Source organism: Oncorhynchus kisutch, linkage group LG16, assembly GCF_002021735.2.
Source record: "Oncorhynchus kisutch isolate 150728-3 linkage group LG16, Okis_V2, whole genome shotgun sequence".
Taxonomy (NCBI): Eukaryota; Metazoa; Chordata; class Actinopteri; order Salmoniformes; family Salmonidae; genus Oncorhynchus; species Oncorhynchus kisutch.
In genome coordinates, this window is record NC_034189.2 from 25,727,537 (window position 1) to 25,750,332 (window position 22,796).

Here is a 22,796-nt window from a genome sequence, read left to right on the forward strand (position 1 = left end):
TTTTGGGAAACCGAGACCAGAGCTGTTGTGAAGGAAGTTGTCAATAAAGTGTGTTCGTGTTTATACAGGACATACCGCCCCAACCAACCGTCAACCAATCATGTCAATACGGAGTTATATGCCGCTATACGGAGCCCTCCACATTGTTACAAAAGTTGGGAGGCGCAGCGATGTGGTACGGCGTTTGATTTGGCCTCCGCAAGCCAACCGAGGCTCCGCAAGTGCGTCACACCCGCCATATGGAGCCTCTGGACCACATTACCAGATCAAGCATACTTGGGTGTCATTATGGGCTGGCTATGTTAAAGGAACATGAGATGTTGGAATTTAAAAAAACATATGAATGGTTATCTATTTTGGGCCTCATAGTATGTTCTTTGTTTTGATATGGATGGTTTATGTGGATTCAATGACCATTTGCGGAAAGTATATTTTTGAGTATATTGTTTGAGTATATTGACATCCAATTGTAGGCTAATAGAGGTTTAAAAAAATATCGTATAGCATAGTGTAGGCTATGTTTGATATATTGGATAATGTTATGTTACAGTATCAAGTGCTCCAGTCAAAGCTGCTGTAAGAGAGTAAATGTATGTTTTGACTGTTCATGCTAGGTCACTATGTGTACTCATCAATGGTTTGAAAGCCACTTGCCTATGTGGGTAAATTGTGAGGTGGATTTACTATAGTCCATGCATTGGTTGTCTGCGCGTGTGCGCTGTCTCATTGGTTCGCTTTCCCCCTGCTCGTCTGCGGCTCTTGTCAGTGCACAAAACAGCGCATGCGTCTTATTTTGCTCCTCAGCCTTTGAAACTCCGGGTTGAGTTCAATTAGGAGAGACCATGTCCGCCATCAGCCATATGCACTTCTCTATCTTCTCATTTAAAACAAATTCTCCATGAAATAGCGGTAGAACGCGGCCTCGAGAATGGCCACATCGGTGAGTACACTGCTTGCGACCATGCTTAGCAAGGGTGTGTTGCACGGTATTGTTTTCTTTGCTAGAAGAAGGCGGAATTGCCCGGCGCGTCTGAGCAGAAGATTTCCAGCCATATTTCTATCGAAGTACAGTAGAAACACAGATAGCTGCTCTTGGTTAGAACTAGTTGAGCTGGGAAGCGCGTATAGAATGCCGCATATATCGTGTATAGGAGCATTAGTGCGAAAGTGATGCTTGGATGGTAAAATAACGAAAAAAGTATTCCCTGGCAAATTAGACTTTTAATAGTTTTTCGGCGTTGTTCAAAATGACTTGCAGTTTGTAGCGTATAGACCACGGTAGCCAGAGCTACTTCATGAACATCAATATAGGGCAGGCTATAGACCCGATGCTTTCTTTGCTGAAATGCTATGCCAGATAGAGTGTATGGGATTTTGAGTAGGCCTATATAAAATCGAAATGTGTTATTCTGCAACGTGAGTGTTTTAATTGATTTATTCCACGCATTGCGTGTGTGCCTATTGAGACCATCGTTTTGCCATGGTGCCAGTCCAGCCTTCGTTTGGCAACAACATGTGATATGATTTTGGATGTTCTAGGGTGCTGTTCAGGTGAAACTAGAACTTGGACATCGTGCCCAGGTCAGAAAGAAACCCACGGTGGAAGGCTTTACGCACGACTGGATGGTGTTTGTCCGAGGACCAGAGCACAGCAACATTCAGCACTTTGTGGAAAAAGTTGTTTTTCACCTGCACGAAAGCTTCCCAAGACCAAAAAGAGGTAGGATTATAATTTATCCTCATTTATATTAGATTGTTTTGGAAAGTTTTATTGTCATAGAAGAATAGACTGCTTGATTGTAAAGCAAACACTACAACTCCAGGCAAACCCTATATGGGTGCATGTGTGTGCACGAACTTTCTTGGTAGAAAAAACCCCCACGCTGTTTTGTTATAGCCATCATTTTGCAGAGTTTGTCAATTGAAAATATTGATATTTCTACTCCCCAAAACTTGCTTAATTCATTTGAACATTCCCACCTATAGCGCATACGTAATTTATTGGATGCGCAATTGGAGAATTGAACACCAACATATTGATTCATTTTAGAGTTTAAAACAACCTGAGGCTAGATGAAAGCAATATAATTTTTTTATTAGAGGCAAATTCCGCCCACCTGCTGCAGGCTATGAATGATTGGGCAACCCAAATGAATGTGAGTATTCTGCAAACCATAACGTGTCTTAAGTTTTTAAATTTTTTATATAGCTTATCCATGGAGGGTAACTTGGGTTTAAACGCCCCCCTCCTGTAATTCTCAGAAACTACTATGTCGCCAATCCCCCCCCCAACACTTTCCCTGGGAAAGTTTCCCTAAAAACTGTATATTTTGTGTTAACTTTTTTTAATCACTCAAACAAAACGATTTTGAGGTACATTGGTCAAATATTCAGGTCATTTACAAAAATATACAGTACCAGGCCAAAGTTTGGACACACCTTCTCACTCCAGGGTTTTTCTTTATTTTTACTATATTCTACATTGCAGAATAAGAGTGAAGACCTCACAACTATAAAATAACACATATGGAATCATGTAGTAACCAAAAAACTGTTAAACAAATCCAAATGTTTTATATTAAAGATTCTTAAAAATAGCCCACCCTTTGACTTGATGACTGCTTTGCACACGTTTGGCATTCTCTCAACCAGCTTCATGAGGTAGTCTAGTCACCTGTAATGCATTTCAATTAACAGGTGTGCCTTGTTAATTTGTGGAATTTCTTTCCTCAATGCGTTTGAGCCAATCAGTTGTGTTGTGCCCTATTTAGTAAAAGGCAGAGTCCATATCATGGCAAGAACAACTCAACTATGCAAAGAGAAACGACAGTCCGTTACTTTCAGACTTGAAGGTCAGTCAATCCAGAAAATGTAAACAACTTTGAAAGTTTCTTCAAGTGCAGTTGCAAAAACCATCAAGCACTATGATGAAACTGGCTCTCGTGAGGACCACCACAGGAAAGGAAGACCCAGAGTTACCTCTGCTGCAGAGGATAAATTCATTAGTAAACTGCACCTCAGATTGCTTCACAGTTCAAGTAACATACACATCTCAACATCAACTGTTCAGAGGAGACTGTGAATCAGGCCTTCATGGTTGAATTTCTGCAAATAAACCACTACTAAGAGACTTGCTTGGGCAAGTCCAAATTTGAGATTCATATTTCTAGCCGCTGTGTCTTTGTGAGATACAGAGTAGGTGAACGGATGATCTCCGCATTTGTGGTTCCCACCGTGAAGCATGGAGGAGGTGTGATGGTGTAAGGGGGGGCTTTGCTGATGACACTGATTTATTTCAAATTCAAGGTGCTCTTAACCAGCATGCTATTACAGCATTCTGCAGCATTCTCCAGCCCATCTGGTTTGTGCTTAGTGGGACTATCATTTGTTTTTCAACAGGACAATGACTCCTCATACTTCCAGGCTGTGTAAGGGCTGTTTGACCAAGGAGAGTGATGGAATGATCAGGATATGTGGAAACTCCTTCAACACTACTGGAAAAGCATTCCTCATGAAGCTGGTTGAGAGACTGCCAAGGGTGTGTAAAGCTGTCATTAAGGCAACGGGTGGCTAATTTGAAGAATCTAAAATATATTTTGAATTGTTTAACACTTTAACACTTACTACATGATTCCATATGTGTTATTTGTTGTTTTGATGTCTTCACTATTCTATAGAAAATGTAGAAATAGTACAAATAAAGAAACCCTTGAATGAGTAGGTCTGTCAAGTTTTGACTGGTACTTATATATTGAACAAAAATACACTGCTCAAAAAAATAAAGGGAACACTAAAATAACACATCCTAGATCTAAATGAATGAAATATTCTTATTAAATACTTTTTTCTTTACATAGTTGAATGTGCTGACAACAAAATCACACAAATTATCAATGGAAATCAAATGTATCAACCCATGGAGGTCTGGATTTGGAGTGACACTCAAAATTAAAGTGGAAAACCACACTACAGGCTGATCCAACTTTGATGTAATGTCCTTAAAACAAGTCAGAATGAGGCTCAGTAGTGTGTGTGTGTGTGGGCTCCACGTGCCTGTATGACCTCCCTGCAACGCCTGGGCATGCTCCTGATGAGGTGGCGGATGGTCCCCTGAGGGATCTCCTCCCAGACCTGGACTAAAGCATCCGCCAACTCCTGGACAGTCTGTGGTGCAACGTGGCGTTGGTGGATGGAGCGAGACATGATGTCCCAGATGTGCTCAATTGGATTCAAATCTGGGGAACGGGCAGGCCAGTCCATAGCATCAATGCCTTCCTCTTGCAGGAACTGATGACACACTCCAGCCACATGAGGTCTAGCATTGTCTTGCATTAGGAGGAACCCAGGGCCAAACGCACCAGCATATGGTCTCACAAGGGGTCTGAGGATCTCATCTCGGTACCTAATGGCAGTCAGGCTACCTCTGGCGAGCACATGGATGGCTGTGCGGCCCCCCCAAAGAAATGCCACCCCACATCATGACTGACCCACCGCCAAACCGGTCATTCTGAAGGATGTTGCAGGCAGCAGAACGTTCTCCACAGTGTCTTCAGACTCAGACGTGACAGTCATGTGCTCAGTGTGAACCTGCTTTCATCTGTGAAGAGCACAGGGCGCCAGTGGTGAATTTGCCAATCTTGGTGTTCTCTGGCAAATGCCAAACGACCTGCACGGTGTTGCGCTGTAAGCACAACCCCCACCTGTGGACGTCGGGCCCTCATACCACCCTCATGGAGTCTGTTTCTGACCGTTTGAGCAGACGCATGCACATTTGTGGCCTGCTGGAGGTCATTTTGCAGGGCTCTGGCAGTGCTCCTCCTGCTCCTCCTTGCACAAAGGCGGAGGTAGCGGTCCTGCTGCTGGGTTGTTGCCCTCCTACGGCCTCCTCCACATCTCCTGATGTACTCTCCTGTCTCCTGGTAGCGCCTCCATGCTCTGGACACTACACTGACAGACACAGCAAACCTTCTTGCCACAGCTCGCATTGATGTGCCATCCTGGATGAGCTGCACTACCTGAGCCACTTGTGTGGGTTGTAGACTCCGTCTCATGCTACCACCAGAGGGAAAGCACCGCCAGCATTCAAAAGTGACCAAAACATCAGCCAGGAAGCATAGGAACTGAGAAGTGGTCTGTGGTCACTTCCTGCAGAACCACTCCTTTATTGGGGGTGTCTTGCTAATTGCCTATAATTTCCACCTGTTGTCTATTCCATTTGCACAACAGCATGTGACATTTATTGTCAATCAGTGTCGCTTCCTAAGTGGACAGTTTGATTTCACAGAAGTGTGATTGACTTGGGAGTTACATTGTGTTTAAGTGTTCCTTTTATTTTTTGAGCAGTGTATGAAGGCAACAATGTCAAAGATTTTACGGAGTTACAGTTCATATTCGGAAATTGGTCAATTTAAATAAATAAATTGGGCCATAATCTATGGATTTCACATGACTGGGAATACAGATACGCACCTGTGGTTCACAGATGCCTTTAAAAAAAAGGAAGGGTGTGGATCAGAACCAGTCAGTATCTGGCATGACCACCGTCGTGCTGCATGAGACCAACACATCTACTTCACATAGAGTTGATCAGGCTGTTGATTGTGGAATGTTGTCGCACTCCTCTTCAATGGCTGTGCGAGGAAGCCGGATGTGGAGGTCCTGGGCTGGTGTGGTTACATGTGGTCTGCGGTTGTGAGGCTGGTTGACGTACTGCCAAATTCTCTAAAATGATGTTGGTGGCTTATGGTAGAGCAATGAACATTCAATTCACTGGCAACGGCTCTGGTGGACATTCTTGCAGTCAGCATGCCAATTGCACGCTCCCTCAACTTGAGACGTGGCATTGTGTTACGAAACTGCACATTTTAGTGGCCATTTGCCCCTAGCACAAGGTACACTTGTGTAGTGATCATGCTGTTGAATCATCTCTATGCCACACATGTCAGGTGGCTCTTGGCAAAGGCAAAATGCTAACTAACAGGGATGTTCAGAAATGTGTGCACAAAATTTGAGTGAAAAGCTTTTTTTCATCTGGAACATTTTGGATATCTTTTTTATTTTAGCTCATGGGACCAACACCTGAAATGCTGCTTTTAACTTTTGTTCAGTGTCTGTATCTCACACGCACAATATACCATTAGGGGAGCCTAAACATAAATAATCCACTTGGTTAGCACTTTATTTTTTTTTTTACCAGTTTTTAATAATAAAGTAGTACAATTACTTGATGCTCGATTAGGCCAAAATGCCCCCAGGGCAATCCAAATCATCTGTAAGTTACACAATTGTATTTATTTATTGAATAACCCCACCCCTTCAAAATGTGTTTGCCTACGGATAGCCAGTATGTACATATCTACATCTTACCAAAAATGTGCCTTTTTTCATAGAAAATATACATTTCCCATAAGGCGGACTGTTTCCCCCAAGTTACCCTAAACTAGAAAGGCAAAATGTGACCGCTCCCCAGTATATTTGGCGATGGTAAACAGAAGGTTTGTTCAAACAGTGGAGCGCATAGTGGTTAAGTGTCTGGCACGGCTGGAAGGGATCAATTATAGTATTTGTTGGTTTGGGATTTTTACCCCCCCTTTCCTGCTGGTGTGTTTGAGTGTTCTTCGGCATGACAAGTGCTGGGAAACGTGCCAAAGTCGGTGCCTTGGAGAGACCCTGTCATATTGTAATTACACGCGACTCAGATTGCCGGGGAACATTCATCGTTTATTGGGAACAGTTGTAAAATCATGCAGTAGTTACCCCCCCCCCCCACAAAAAAAATGTTTTGATTAAAAAGTATTTACTCTCCTTTAACACTAATACCCCGGACTCCTCAACAGTATGTTTATGAAGAATAGTCATTGCATCAAGAAAAATATGCATTAGGCAAAGTACAGAATGGGTCTTTATAGAAGAAATGTGTTTATAGGGTTCTGTTGCACCTCAGTAGGCTCTTTTACTATATAAATCAAGTCTTGAGTAGAACTTTCTTTGTTAAAGTTCTTATACTTTGGCGCTTTCACCTCTTTTTATAATATAAATATTCTGGTTTGTCGGGTATTACTGACTTGACTGTGGCCATTTGTATGTTAAATATGACCTGCCAGTGTCTTCCGGTTTCACACACAGTGGAAACTTGTTGCATGGGCAGTTGGACTAGACAGCCTTCTGATACACCTCACATGCTTATAACTTTGTCCAGGGTGTTAGCACAATTCACAACATGGTCATTGTCCATTTACCAACAGCACCTATAAGTGTTCAAATATTTCCATTGACGGCAGGTAATTGTGTGCTTTCATGTTACCAATACTTATAGTAGAATCCTACAGGGCTCTAATTTGGACTCCTATTCCAAAATGTCACTAGTATTCTCACAGTTTGGACTGAATGAATGACAACCACCTATTACGATATTCATTAAAATGCTGGCAGACTTGAACACAAGACCGCCATAGATCCAGTCAGCCACCATAAGGATGTTTTCATTGGTGTTGCATATGCTTGGTCCCTGTTCACTGGTGCAGGTAGGCTACAGTCTGTCGTACATGGTTGATTGTACACCCCCCCCCCCCCCCCCCCCCCACACACACACACACACAATCCACCAAAGGCTGCTTTTGAGTCTGCTCTTTGTTGCAAAGAGACAAAACCGCCTTCTAGACTAGAGCCAGGGATTGAGGTTGAGATCAGTTCAAGAGAAAAGCTTTCTCTTTTTCTGAGAGAATACTGTCTCTGAATGCTGGATTACGGGTGCAAATGTTATAACCTGACTCAGTGGATTGGATGTTGTAAATCATCACGACTCAAGTGTGGCTTTGATAAGAAAGTAACTAGCCTCTTGGTCTTGCACGGAAAAAATGCATAAACAATGAATTGTAAGTTGCCTTCTACTTGAGTTTTAAATAATAAAAAAATAGACAGTTGCTGTTAAATGTAAAGTTTATTTCTTTATTCATGACACCAATGTTATGTTCTGTTTGATTTGTTAAATTGAGCAAGATCTGAGCTCGAGAGCTTCATTTGAACATGGTGGTGAGTATTCAAGTGGGTGAAATAGAAGTGGCTGTATAGTGCACTGCATAGTATGATGTATTTGGTTATGAATCTACCTTGTCCATCGGTTTACTGTGGAGTCATTGAGCAAATCAGTCTTCTTTCAATAAACTGGAAAATCTGTCCGTTTACATGCGCGTAAACAAGAAGCCATTTCAACAAGCATAAATCTATACTGTTAGGCAAATAGAGGTGGTGGTCAAGGCAAGTGCCATTCTACAAAGTGTTGCTTGTACTTGACGTTCCAAAGTGCTGCACGCATGTTGTCAATGCGTGCAGGGAATTTGGAACGGATCTCTTTATTCTTGGGAACACCTGACTCAGTTTGATGTGGTTAGCAAAAGTACATTTATCACCCAGTATTTCTGATTCATGGCATAAATGACAGATCTAAAGATGTGCTCATGAGAACAGCTGAGGTGTGTGCGCGCCTGCCTGTCTGTCTGTGTGACAGTGTGGTGAAATCCTCCCCCACTATGTTTATTTCCCCATAACATTACACACAAATCAAACTAGTATGCTTGAGATGTACGCTAAAAGTATGTGGACGCCATCAAATTGAATGGGTTTGGCTATTCGCCCACGTCCGTTGCTGATAGGTGTATCAAATCGAGCATACAGCCATGCAATAAGTAGAACGGCCCGTACTGAAGAGCTCAGTGACTTTCAACGTGGCACCGTTGTTGGAAAGGTGGTATCCTATGACATGTATGACACAGCCCCCTTGCACAAAGCGAGGTCCATACAGAAATGGTTTGTCGAACGGTGTGGAAGAACTTGACTGTCCTGCTCAGAGCCCTGACCTCAAACTCATCTAACACTTTTGGGATGAATTGGAACATAGGCATGGCTCGCAGTCAAATTGCCCAACATCAGTGCCCGACCTCACTAATGCTCTTGTGGCTGAATGGAAGCTAGTGCCTGCAGCAATATTACAACATCTAGTGGAAAGCCTTCCCAGAAGATTGGAGGCTGTTATAGCAGCAAACGGGGGGATCAACTCCATATTAATCCCCATGATTTTGGAATGAGATGTTGATGAGCAGGTGACCTCATACTTCTGGCCATGTAGTGTATGTTCTGAAGAAGCCCTTTTGACAAGCGGTGAGTAAAATTAGGGTTCAATCTAGTCCCCCTCCCCCCCTCTGCCCATTCTTGATAAATTGTGCTTGGCTAGAATAAAATGTTCCAAGCCCCAGCAGGAAGATACTTAACCTTGTTTAAATCCCCTGATATGACACATGCCATGAGATCTTACCCCAGTCCCTACGAGGTGATGGTAGTATGCAATGTTCCCTCTAATTCTGGTGTGTGTTTACTGTGAACACTGAGACGAGGCGGCTGACGATGTTTGCAAGAAACCACTTTACAAAATAAAATTCATTATTAACATAACATTATTAGAGAGTCAGACAAATGATGCTACGCTTTATTGGCTACTTAGCTTATTCAAGACCGTCTCAAAATGAAACACTGCCCCTTTTAAGGCATAAAAGGTCTACCTGACTCGCTTTTCAAAGATTGCTGGAAGTGCACACATCTTGTGCGCTTGTAAGACGCAACCTCTTCCCTGGGCTAATAACTGTGCTAATAACTCACTGACTAGCAAAGAATATGAACAAATATGCAAACGTTGCTGCATGCAGCTCACTTTGATCTCAAAGCAAGTGCATCTACTCGAGGCCGCTGTAGCCCAAACACAGTCCAGTTCAAAGTGAATGGCACAGATCCATATGTAGCAATGGTCTAATGCATATTTGGCCTACTGCAGCTCTGATTGGTTATGGGCCACCAGTCTGTGTAGAGTACTGGCCTGAGTCATGCCTGTCAATGCAATAGAATCCTACTCCCAATACACTCTGCCTATAAGAAAATATCTTTCAGTTTTGCATACTAAAGCTTGCATAGTTTATTTTGTTTCGGTATATTACATTGAAAGTGGCTAATATTGTGTTGATTCGATCACAATTCCCACAGTAGAGCTACACGTCGATAGTGTTACCTAAATGGGGGAACTGAACTTCACTCAACTTTCTACGATCGCGCACAGGCTCATATTTCTTCTGCGTGACGCGCCACGCACACACGCAGCTTTAGAGGGAACATCGGTAGTATGGTACTTCAGTGTTTTCACATGGTAACAAATTGCCAGCCTAAGTACTTCCTGAGCTCGAAGGGTTTTGTATAAAACGTAGGCGCAATAAATTAGGATGCATATTTTTTTTTAGGTAGTTGAAATTGTTTTGGGGGTGGGCAGTGTTGCCAACTTTTGGGTATGGTGGTTCGTTACTAGGTTACCCTCGAGTGCGCTGACATCAAAACGTGATGTTGCCAACAGTGACATTGGGTTCTGTTTTCAGGCTAGCCAATGGCTTTAAATGCTTTCAGCCTTGGATCCTGTTTGCAAGGATGATGTATTTGCAGCTTATCACTCAATTTGACCAATTGGGCACTCCTCTTAGCCTGAAACCTTCCTTAGCAAGTGCAAACCAGGATACAGCTTGAAATCTACTGCCTCTCACGTTTTTATTCTAAAACTTGGTGTGGTCTCCCCTAACGGGTAAATGACTGGTGTTCTGATGGTACACCTAAAATAAACAGTAAAATGGTAGTCTACATTTTACATTTATGGAATTGACGGACTCGAACCCCAAGACTCTTCAGGAGCAGTGTGGAATCAATGCTCTTCTGTTGAGTACAAAATACCTCCACAACCAGTCTTCAGCTTGGCTGAAATGCATGATGCCGTTGTCAGGTAAACAATCACGGGAGGTTAACCCTACCCCTCTCTGGTACCTTTGATCAGCATTGGGCCTCTGATGGGAGAAGCCAAAGAAGTTGAGGGCAAACCTAGCATAGACGAGCATGTTTGACTGTTTTAATACTGGTCTTGTAAGGGCACAGCTACCCCCTGCAGAAAGGGAGAGGGGTGTGTACACACACACACACCTTCCAAGGATATGTAGCTCTGAAGGTCCCCCTTATTCCCTTTCTCACTTCCCTCTTTTCTTGTGAGGCGGCTAAATGCCGGCTTTGCTGTTTTAATATAGCCATCCTGCAGCTGTTGTGGATCATACCGATGCCCTCTCCTCACTTGACAGGGAATTTTTGCTTAGAAAAATGTCTTGTGGATGGTTTAATTTTTTTTTAATCCATCCTAAATGTGTACAAATCTAGAATAAAGCAGGCTATATATTAATTATGAAGACCATAAAATGACGACATTTGTCACAACAGGAGTGGTCAGTTGCCGTCCCCATTCTGCACTATTCTGCTCTGTCTCGATTTTAAAGCTTCCGATTTTGTAGTTTTATGGCCAGCAAGACATTTAAACAGACCTGCAGAAAATGGTTATGATTGGCTGCCATGCTGTGTAGCCTTGGAAACCTGATATTTAGTCCTGTGAGGAGGACTGGAGGAAAAGGAGGGGGTGAGACCGACCCCCATCCCAAAATAAATGGACTGGAACATGGTTTAGTCGGACATTTTTACTTTGGGCCTGTCAAAGCATAACCAATACACCACTCTTATTTTTAATTTTTTTTAGGGGGACTGACTTGATTTCCGTCATCGTATTGTTCTCTGAACGTGATTTCCCTATTTTACAGATGTGTTAGTAATGTCGCCTGTTAAGACTCCCTATTCAATACATTTGTCTTTTTTTTTAGCTGGTCATTTCGGGTTCTGAAATGAGCACTTGCTCATCATATGCAGTGTATGCTCTGTGCTGTAAGGATGCTCTCACACCTGCCTCGAAGCCAGTGGGAATAGCTGGCCTGTTCCCTTGACTCCACAGTCATAATCGTAATTCAAAACCTCAGCGAACATTTTAAGGCATGATAGTAATAAATCATGACCATTGGCTCTATGGGAAGTTTGAAGTTATTGATTTTTACGGAGCTGAGCAGATCACATTTGTGTCACTCGCAAAATATATTTCCCTGTAAAAAGATGCTGACGACCGGCAAACTGATGTTCACGTCTCTGCCAGTGTGAACTAAGGTATTGGGCAAAACGGGCTCAAAGCGTTGTTTCAAATCTTAAATCTAATCCTCTATTCCTATTTATTTGTGTTACAGTGCTTTTAATTTTCTAATTGTTTGGGGGGTTTCAACAACCCTTACTCCATGTTGCTTTAACTTACCTGGCCACCGTATATCTCTTCAAAAGCGATAGAGAAAATGTTGTGGGGCATAGGAAGTGGACTGGAGACTTAGCGGTAACTCTGCTCTTGCGTTCCCCCACAGCTGCACTGATTTCCAGTTTCAGTCCAGGAGGGGGAAGCTGCTTCTCCTCGACACATTAAAATTAATGATGCAACAGTCTGTAAAGTCACAGTGCCGCCTCATTATAGGCAGCAGTTAGGCCCTGGCGTTCAGGTGTTGCCGTGGCGACGGCCACTGCCGAATGGCATCGCTGTCGTCTCGGCGGAGCGCACCAACCCTGAAGAAGTTAGCTCTGGACTGGAACCGAGAATGGGCTATTTTTTGCAATCAGCTCCGATGGCACATGCTGCTTTGTGGTGTTAAGCACCCCATTTGGTGTGTTTTAATCTGTTTTTGAGATGGTACCTCTTAGGATGTGCGGGTAATATTTCATGAAAAGCGTGTCCCTTTAATGGAAGGGCATTTCGTCATTACGGGGGTGGAATGGGGGAGTTGAGAAGCATTACTGGATCTTTATGTTGAGATAGGGAAGGACTCTTTTTATTTTTCTGTAAGAAGCTCTACGATAACCGGTTTAAATAAGGTGTGTGTGCACGCGCCTGCCTTCCCTATTCCCTCCATAGCGGTGGGTTAGCGTAATGATTGGCTCAGTATGTTGGCCCCTGGATCTCGCCTGGGCTCCTGGAGTTGTCGCATGAAGCCTTTAAAAAAAAATATACGTTTTATTTTTTAACTTTCCTTATCCTCACTGCCTTTCCTAATCATTATTTTTGGGGCTGTGCACATACCACAAGTCAAGTCACTGGAGTACCCATAGACGAGATCTCCTCAGGCTTAAACATGTCTTAGATGTAGTGTGGCGTTCCTCTCCTCCTTTTGCTGTGGTTTCGCTAATGTGATCTCGTCTTGCTCTGATATTGATGGCGATATTGTCTTTGTCTGCAATGTAGTACGTTTTGATGCATTTAGAGGAGTGTGGGTTTGGAGATGTGCTAGCCTAGATGTGCTTGGTTCCATTTTGTAGTCAAAAGTGAATGTTGAGACATTTGTCTGGATATTGGGAGTGAAAGTGCATGTGTGCGTGACCCTGCCAGTGTTTACTAACAGTTGTACAAGCTTCACTTGAACGCTATTATTTATTTACAGTATTTGTATCCCCCTCATTGTTATCGTTAATTATTAATTGGTGGGTATGATAAATGTTGTAAGCGCAAAGTCGATTTCCAACAACGAGTTTGATTTGTGGAGCCCAGAATAGACTCCTGCTTGCGGACACCAGATCCGCGCACACCTCTGCTGAGATAATTGTCTCCAACCCTGGGGCTTGACATGTCATCCCTGCCTTCAAACTGATTATTGCCCATCGGAGATGTGCAGAGTGTGACTCATTCCTCTCCCCTGATTTCCCCCTCATGATTTGGGAGGTCTGTCAGAAACACTCCTCTGCCAGAAGCTCATTTTGGTTTAGTTTGCCTCACTTTTCCTCCCGCTGCCCTCTGACTGCTGCTTTACCTCTGTCACCCCAAGACAAGTCATGCCAGCATTACATCTATTCTCCTCTCCTGCCAGCCAGCTGGATATAGGCCTTTTGATGCCTTTTTTTGGCATTCAACCCCTTTTTTTTACTTTTTAAAGAGGGTGTATACATTTGTACAATTCTCAGGAAAGTTTCGTAGTTGAGGTGTTATTCTTATCATGGAGAGACAGGGAGTCGGTCAATAGCACAGGGCGTTTAGAGATTAGCAGTTGCTAGTCACTAGTTACGCCGTGTGTGTGTGCGCACCTTGGGTCCTTCAGTTCATTCTACTGTTTCCTAAAGACCACACTGTCACAAATCTCCAGTGTTCCTTGATGTCCCCAGCACTGGACAAAGCCCCCCTCTGCCTCTACTTCCCTTTGCCCACCCCCCCCTCCCCCACCCCTTACTGGAGAGCAGAGGTACCATCAGCCACTGGATGTGCCTCCCCCCAGCTTCTGGCCAGAAATCAAAGAGCTGCAGGAATTTGCCAGTAATTGTTTTACGACTCCGCAGAAATCATACCTACTTGTATAGGTGGAGCACAAAGGGCCTGGGCCGTGAAACGGCAGGCTGCCTGCCGCCACTGCTGCTGGCATGAAAGGAGTGGGAAAGAGGTAGATATGGAAAGGGGGGGGGGGGCCGTAAATGCTCACTCTCCCTTAGTTTTGTCAATGAAAGGAGGGTGGAGGAAGTGCTTTATTGATGCATTGTCTATAAGGGCTGTCTGACAGGTCTTTCTCTCCTGATCTCACTCTCGCCATAAAACATTTTTATTTTTATAAATATATATTTTTTAAACTTTACAGCACCTAACTGAATCTAACATTTTAGTCCAGACTTGCTGCACTGTGTGAGGGCCTCATTTAATGAGCCAAATGGCAAGGTGTTTGGCTTTGCTTGAGGTTTACACACCCCTGCCATACTGTCATGCATATTAGTTATTCTTGGGCACTGTCTTGATGTACTAAACTGATTCCGTGTTCATGAAAGTTAAATGTGGCTTCACGATATGGAAACCACTTTGGCTCCTTTTCGTTTTGCTACTACTGGTTTCCATCAGATTCCAATTGTTTTCCTTTATGTTGCATTTAGGCCATGTCAGATTGTCTAAAATATTTTAACCAGGTTAGTCTCGTTGAGAATCAATTTTTCAACAGAGACCTTGACCAAGATGGGCAGCATCAACACATCGGTTTCAGACAAACGGGCAAATGACCTCAAGCAGACGAAGATGCCTCTTACGTCACTCCCAAAAATTATTTCACATGTCTAAATGCTATAGATGGATATCGGTAAGAGGGGTGAGGGACCTGATGTGGTGAGCACAGTAAGGAATCAGGGCAGAAATACATTTATTTTAGTTTAAGTATTTGATTCAGAATGGTTGGAAATACTTTTAATATATGAGAAATTGACAAGTTGCCTCGGTCATAAGTGCATTCACACAGCAACATTGTGCCTAATCTATAAAGCAATTTGTAAATGATGAGTGGACCCTTAATCTCAAGGGATACTTTTTCTACAAAGGTGTCTACAAAAGGGTTTATTGGAAAGATTTGACCATATATTTTATGCATTGTTCGACCAGATCTATCGTGAGGATGACACCCTTGCAGTTTGTCTAAACGAACCGTCCCAACCCCCATTTGTATGACTTGTGCAGTGCTAGTCTTCCCCACCTGCAGCACAAGGAGTTGAAGCAGAGAGGGAAATACTTTCTAGTACAGAGGAGCTTGGGGGTAATCCGACGGCATGGAGGCAGTGATGACAAACGGGTGATGCAACACCAGCTTTGTTCCGTTTCACGCGCTCTGTGCCTGGGTGGGCGAGGTGGTTGGCAGTGATGGCAACTGCCTGCGTTTCCTGATAGCTTTGTTGTCCTTCCATGTAATGCATCTTTAACTGCAATGCCAGTTTTTCTCTCTTAAAAAAAAGCCAGTAGAGAAATTTATAGAAGTACTAGATGACTATATTCTATTAGAGGAAATTGTTAGTTTCAAAAGCACAGATTTTATAAGAAATGGTTTAATGTAAAAAAATATACAGTACCAGTAAAGTTTGGACACAGCTACTCATTCCAGGGGTTTTCTTTATTACTATTTTCAACATTGTAGAATAATAGTGAAGACATCAAAACTATGAAATAACAGTATGGGGGTGAAAAGAAAAAAAAAACTTGAATGAGTAGGTGTTCTAAAACTTTTGACTGGTACTGTATATTTATGTCATCTGCCTCCACTATCACAGTGGCACTACACAGGATGAAGAATCAAATGAAAACCTGGTGCGGTGCTGGTCTGGGAGAGTGCTTTTGAAGGCTGGGGGAGCAGCTTGAACATCGGGAGTGATAGAGGGACCACCAATGGCCTTGTTGACCGATGGCTAGCCGCCGTGCTGACAGCAAGGCTCCCTGGGTAAAATATGGTGGGGGGGGGGATTTGGAGTTCTTAAGCCTTTTAAAAGCCAGGGAGCTCAGCAAGGTATGCTGAAAACTATACTGTACAGGAAATTAAATCGCATTGCGAGGGAGTGAAATTGGTCGCCGCAGCCACCATTAATGGCCTTTTAATTAGAACCATAATGGAATTCTACCCGGCAACCGATCATCCTGTTATGGTGCCAATTACGGCGTGTGAGCGCCCTGTTTTCTAGTAAACCTCGTGCCCTCGTTCGTTGATTGGAGAGGGGTGAGCTGGGGTGGGGTTTTGGGCTAAAGGAATGTATCCCCTTACCATCTTGGCCCCTAATGGTCAATTACAGGGGATAGCTGGCATCAGGGCGACACTACAAATCTAAGAGGGGTCAGGGTGGGAAAACTATACCCAGTTCAGTCAAGGTCCCATGCAGACTGACCTAACCCAATCTGTTTGGCCGGTATCATGCCATTGTTCACATAACGACTTAATGCTGTTGAGAGCGTGCTGGTGTCTTTTAATTTTTTTTAAATTATTTATTTATTTTGCTCACTATAAATGCTTGGTCTTGCATTGAATGACTTTAATTAATGATCTTTGTAATTAAAAACAAAGTCTTATGAGTAGTGTTTTCTACGACTATAAAATGAATGCTCTCGTTTGGGGTTTACTTTGAGGTCCGCCATGGACTGTTAAGCTTGGTGTTTAGTGTTTTTCCCTCTGTGCTCAGCTGTGGTTGGTGAATGAGGATATTGCCTACACGTGTTCACTGTTCACCCCTTTATGTCGGCCTGGCCGCTGAATCATCATTCAGTACGCTCACATTCAGCTGTTTTGGATCAGTAGTGTAAAGGGGTGTATGGGACAGGAAGTTGCACCCTCAAGATCTAGGCGAGAGATCTGTGGTTGTCTATTTCTGAAGAAGAGGGTGTGGGGTATATGTGTAGGAACCATGGGGAAACCGAAAGGCACTAGAGGGAACTTTAAAAAAATAAACGTTATGCTGTAGTCATGGAGTAGGCCATACTAATCTCATGAGATTCAACCATCATGCCCCTAAAAGAGTTTTTCCCACACTGGTAGTGCCCATACTATAATCAGAATAGAATAGTAAGAGTGACTTGTGCGACATCGTAAGGGAAGCTTGAGGAAGTGGTCCACTGTATCCGAGTGACAGATGTTTATGATTTGGTTACGAGGTTGGTATTGTTCATGTACTCCCCCTGAGGCCCCCCCCCCCTCTCTCTCAGGACCCGTGTCAGTCTAGGAGAAATCCCACTGAGTGTTTTGTGTATGTCTGAGCGCTGCTACCATGACACCCTGTAGCTTCAGTGACACAACCCCGTCCCTGCCTTTGTCTTCCAATATGGTAGGTGCAGAATCACACCTTTTTCTGCGTCGTCGTCCCACTCCCCCATATGGCAAGATGTGCTTTGGGAAAGCGCCTTCATCCCTGGTTCTCCCTGTCTTTTCTCGTTTTCCTTTCGTCGATGTATGGTTGTTTTTGTCTGAGCATTGGACCGTCTCTCTCCACTAATTCAAACTTCCACTCGGCATTGGCAAAAGGGAGCAAATTGCCTATATGAACAAGAGCTGGGCCCTGGCAGGAAACAGGCTGTATGTCTTTGATTAGCGCATGAGTTGTCAGGTTGGTTCCTGTTACAGTAGTGGTCAAAACTACACTAAACAGTCCAACTATAAGGAACGTTTTGTGTAGCAGCCTGCTTGAGGAATTAGCCTTATTTGATACAATGATAGAGAATGAGGATAAATTAACTCCCCATAGCCATAGATTGTTAGTGGCGGTTCTCTTCAGATCACAGTTGTGACATTCTACTTCCTTCCCCTTTTTGATTGGACAGACTGACACCCATGTTGTGGCATTGAGGTCCTAATAAAAATGCTTAGATTAGCATTTTTCTGTAATCAGTCTAGGGCTGAGGGCTGCTCGTGGGCTTGTACATCAGTCTGCAGCCAGTCATATAGGTCAACAGTGCAGAAGAAAAAAGCTCGAGGGGGAGGTAAATGGGGAGAGGAGAGCGTCGAGCCTGTGGTAATTAAGCCCATGCCTGGGACCAATTATTGGCAAACCAATTTTAATTCTGCAAATGGTTTGTTATTTCAGGTCGGCCACTGCTTGGCCAAGTGAATGAGCAGATTTGATGAAGGCCACAGCATGGCCTACACTCCACCCCCCCCCCCCCCCTTTTACATGAGCATTGTGCAATACTGTCTAGAACTCTTCAGTCAACTCCTTTAAGGCCATAACCTGCCACCTTCCATTGTTTGGCACTTGCTTGGCACTTGCTTGACCAGGGGATATTCTGGGACACCTTTTTTTGCGGCATTGGCTTTTTCCTAAGAGCTTAGCAACTGGCCCCCTGCATCTTAAGTCCCTTGCTAACTCGATTAGTCCAAATGGGAGCAGGTGACCTCTCCTCGGTTGTACACTGGCCCGTGTGTGGAGCATGGTAACCACAATGGTTTGGGGGAGGGTGAGGGAAGATGTTCCGCAGCGGACTGAGGACTCACCTCTGCGGAGCATCTAATCATTACTCTCCATAGATCGAGCAGCTCACGCCACTTAACTAGTCTCGATGTAAGAAGACTCGCTGTGCAGAAGTTTATTTCAGGATAATTATTGTTCCTTATCACAACTTAATTTGATTCTGTAGAGTCTGGGAGTTCACGATTTGGCATATGAACATTTAGATCCTTTAAGCGAAGCATAACTTGTAGCCACATTAAACTGCTTTTGTCAACAGTTGTAAATTCTTGTTTTTATTTTAAAGTTGGACCTTAAAATGGACTTGAAAGCACCTCTTAATATTTTCTGTGCTATCCTTTTCCCGTTGGGAAGACGCTTGACCTTTCTGCACGGCCTGCCATTCAAGACCTCACAGCTGGGACGTTGGATTAAAAATGGGAAATGATTCACTGTGGCTTGATTCCCTTAGACACTAGAATCTCTAGATGTTCCAATTAAATGATGCAACACAGTTAGTGCACAGTCTGCCTATGGAACAACAGGAACAGTAAGGCTGCGGATTCATGAATAATGGTGTTTCAGCTGAGTCATGGACCAAATGTCGACCAATAGAAATAGTCAGACTAAAGACTAGCTTTCAAATTACTTGATTTTTTAAAACTGCAAGTGTGAGCGCTGTTGAATAGAGCTTGAAATATAACTAATTTGTATAGGTGTCAATATTTGACTAGTTACCAGTATATACCTGTTCCATCAATGTTTCTGTTCCATAGGCAGACGGAGGCTCTTTCTGAGCTGCAAGCTCTCTAACATATGAGTTACAATATGGAGTATGACAGCATGTCCTCTGCGAAAGCTTTTTATTCAGCCACTTTGACGGATCAACTTGACAGACGTAGTTATTTTCTCTTGAAAGTGCTTTGGGGTAAAGTTTCGCGAAGTGCAAGTGGATAATCTGTATTCTAACAGTTACTTTACAGACGTTAAGTGCATCTGTTAGGGAAGGGAAAGCGTTACGTAATTAAACCTATAGGGAAAGGGGATACACAGTCCGTTGCACAACTGACTGCATCCCAACCAAAATGTGTCTTCCGCATTTAATCCAACCCCTCTGAATCCGAGAGTTGCGGGGGGACACCTTAACCCACGTCATCAGACACCCGGGGAGCAGTTAACCATTTAACTGCCTTGCTCAAGGGCAGAACAGCAGATCTTTCCACCTTGCTGGCTCTGGGATTTGAAACCAGGGACCTTTCGGCTACTGGCCCAACACTCTTAACCGCTATGCAACTCAATGTGATGATGACACTTAATCCTAAACACGATGCAGTAAAGGCATGTTAAAAATGACTCTAACTCAGAACCTGAAGCAAGGATATGCATATTCTTGATACCATTTGAAAGGAAACACTTTGAAGTTTGTGGAAATGTGAAATGAATGTAGGAGACTAACACACTAGATCTGGTAAAAGATCAAAAATGTTTTTTTTCTTTGTATTATCTTTGAAATGCCACAATGTAGTATTGCAGTTTAGGTGCAATTTAGATTTTGGCCACTAGATGGCCGCAGTGTATTTGTTTTAGACTGATCCAATGAACCATTGCATTACTGTTCAAAATGTTGTATCAAGTTTGCCCAAATGTCCCCTAATTGATTTATTGATACATTTTCAAGTATATAACTGTGAACTCTCCTCAAACAATAGCATGATATTATTTCACTGTAATAGCAACTGTAAATTGGACAGTGCTATTAGATTAACACGAATTTAAGCTTTCTGGCAATATCTGATGTCTGTCCTGGGAAATGTGTTACTTAAAACGTCATGCTAATCACATTTAATGCACCGTTAGCTCAACTGTCCTGTGGGGGGGAGGCACCAATCCCGTAAAGGTTAAGTTAAACACTCGCCATTTGAGATGAGGGAGGGCAAGGGGAAAGAGGGAACATCTGATTTCATGAGCGGAAGGAGCTGTTGGTGAAGTAGCTGCAAGATGTCTTCAACTTTTTATTTTATTTTACTGTGCAGTTCTGTGTCCAACTTTTGGCTCATTACAAACCAGTCTCTGGGGAAAGGGCAAATGCATTGTGACTGGCATTGTTCTATGATTGACATCTCGGCTTGATCCACGGGGAGAAAACGTGAGTACCTCGGGCCTGCTCAATAAATAGGCTGGCCCTCTGTCTCCCTTCCAAACTTTGCTCTAATCGTTGGCAAAGTTCCTGTTGACAGGTCAATGAGTGTATTGCGTACCTCGCTCTTCCAGTTGCAGGTTGTTTATGGGACGAGTCTTGTCCTGTAGGCAGAACTGTGATTTCAGCTAGATGTGCCTGCTGCAAAGTCAAAATTGTTATAAACAAAAATTTGAATTTGTCTTAATTTAAGGTCAAGGTTAGTCATTAGGTTTATCAGATTTTTATACCTTTTGGGCTGTGCCAATTTGTGACTACTCTGCAGAGCTTCCTCCAGAACAAGATTCATTACGAAAAATGCTAACCTGCCTTCCAGTTGCTCCTTCACATGTACAGTGACCTTTTCAATTTCGAATAGGGAACCATAGCCAAGATGGTACTGCCAAGCCAATCTCCTCCCACAGCTCAAAGCTCAGACATTTAATTTGCTTTCCTTCTTCCCCTTTCCTGCCTGTGACGCACACAGAGATGGTAACATAGCCAATGTGTTGGCTTGGTAAATCTTTTCTCATCAATTTAATGAGTTCTATTCTAGGGTCACTTGTTGCAATGATGTGTAGATTACAAGCAGTGTGCTTCTAATGGTGATCTACTCTTCACTGGTTGCTTATCCAGTTTTGTTGCCACATGAGATTTACAATGTAGCAGGGATCCTGCATTGAAATAGTGGTTTAGGCTAAGAGGAAATGCACCATAACATCGAATGGTCAAGTACAGCAAGCGATGGGATGGCCAAGCGCGGCCGCCCACACGTCGCAGTGTCTGAATTCGAGTGGGGAATGTTATAAATTACTTGATTGAAGAGTTAAGACATTGAGATTGTGGCATTTTAACAATGTCTACAGAGTGAACCATTTGATTCGATATGTAAGAAACCACAACTGCTACAATGAAATGGCTGTGTTCTTCATTGGTTGACGAATCCCAAAAATGTACATTACACCCCCTAATGACTTTGGGGGCTATCAAGACCATGGTGTTTTTTTTTGGTCAAAAGTCCATCCTCTCTCCTCCGTGACCCGGAAACTGATAAGTGTCTTTGTTAGTAGGCAAGCGGAAGACTGTCCTCCCCTCTTTTGAGTTGAGCAAATCTAAATGAGAAAAGGCCTATATAAGGTCATGTGGTGAATGGGTTGTTGCGCTTTGCTGTGTTAAATGATGGGGGTGCTCTTTCCTGGGCAACAAGTAGGAGACACAGTGGGAGGTAGCAGCATACCTGGGAGACCAGGTGTTGATGCTAGCTAACCCTCAGAAAACACCTTCCAGACAGTCTCTTAGGTCGACAAACCTGCGTCACCGCCACATGGGGGGAAAAATGCTGGAGGCGTGAAAGAGAACCGCTCAGACAGAGCCCAGACTATCCCACGCTATGTTTCTGGGTGGTGCAACTCATCTCATCCTCAACCCATATTTTCCAGGTTCTACATAAATAAGTTCGGCAGGCTACGGTGAATGGAACCTTTTAGCCACATGTAATTGAACCTGACCCGATCACGCAATTAATCACGACCCACAATATTTGCTCAGCGTTATTGGATTCTGGGGCAGAGCATACACCAGCAGTGAGGTTGACTCTGGTCTAGCCATCCGAGCCGTCAGTCACCCTGAAGGTGGTGGCGCTTAGAGCTGGTGTAATGTGAACATCTGACTTCCTGTCTGATGTTGCAGTTTGGCTCCTTTGATTTTTCTCTCTTTGTACTAGGTTACTGCCAGCCAGGACTCTGTAGGGGACGAGTACTTTTTTGACCATTCCGACACTGTTTCTTTTAACGTTTCGAGAACAGTTTCTCAATTTCTGTCGGATTTGGCTAGTTTGAACGGTTGGCATACACTGGTGGAGAACGCAGTCATTTAAAAACCTATTTTTCTCTGAATGTTTTGTTAATCCCTGTTGGCTGTCTGTCATGCTGTGCCCTGCCATTCCCTGCTTTTACTGCCTTTTTAAAAGACTGTCTGACCTTGA

At 43.4% G+C, this 22,796-nt stretch overlaps 1 protein-coding gene across 5 annotated transcripts in view; it reads left to right on the forward strand.

The window, feature by feature from the left end:
- The first annotated feature begins 309 nt into the window (after positions 1-309).
- Positions 310-22,796, forward strand: part of mllt3 (MLLT3 super elongation complex subunit) — a 46,280-nt gene continuing 23,793 nt past the window's right edge. The window contains exons 1-2 of one of the 5 annotated variants that reach the window (XM_020504254.2): positions 310-940; positions 1,540-1,720. In XM_020504254.2, the coding sequence (XP_020359843.1) occupies positions 929-940; positions 1,540-1,720 (193 nt within the window). In that variant the 5' untranslated portion in view covers positions 310-928. Of the gene's footprint in view, positions 941-1,026; positions 1,417-1,539; positions 1,721-22,796 lie in introns of those variants that run through there. The other 4 variants (XM_020504257.2, XM_020504255.2, XM_020504258.2 and 1 more) reach the window with 4 other exon arrangements.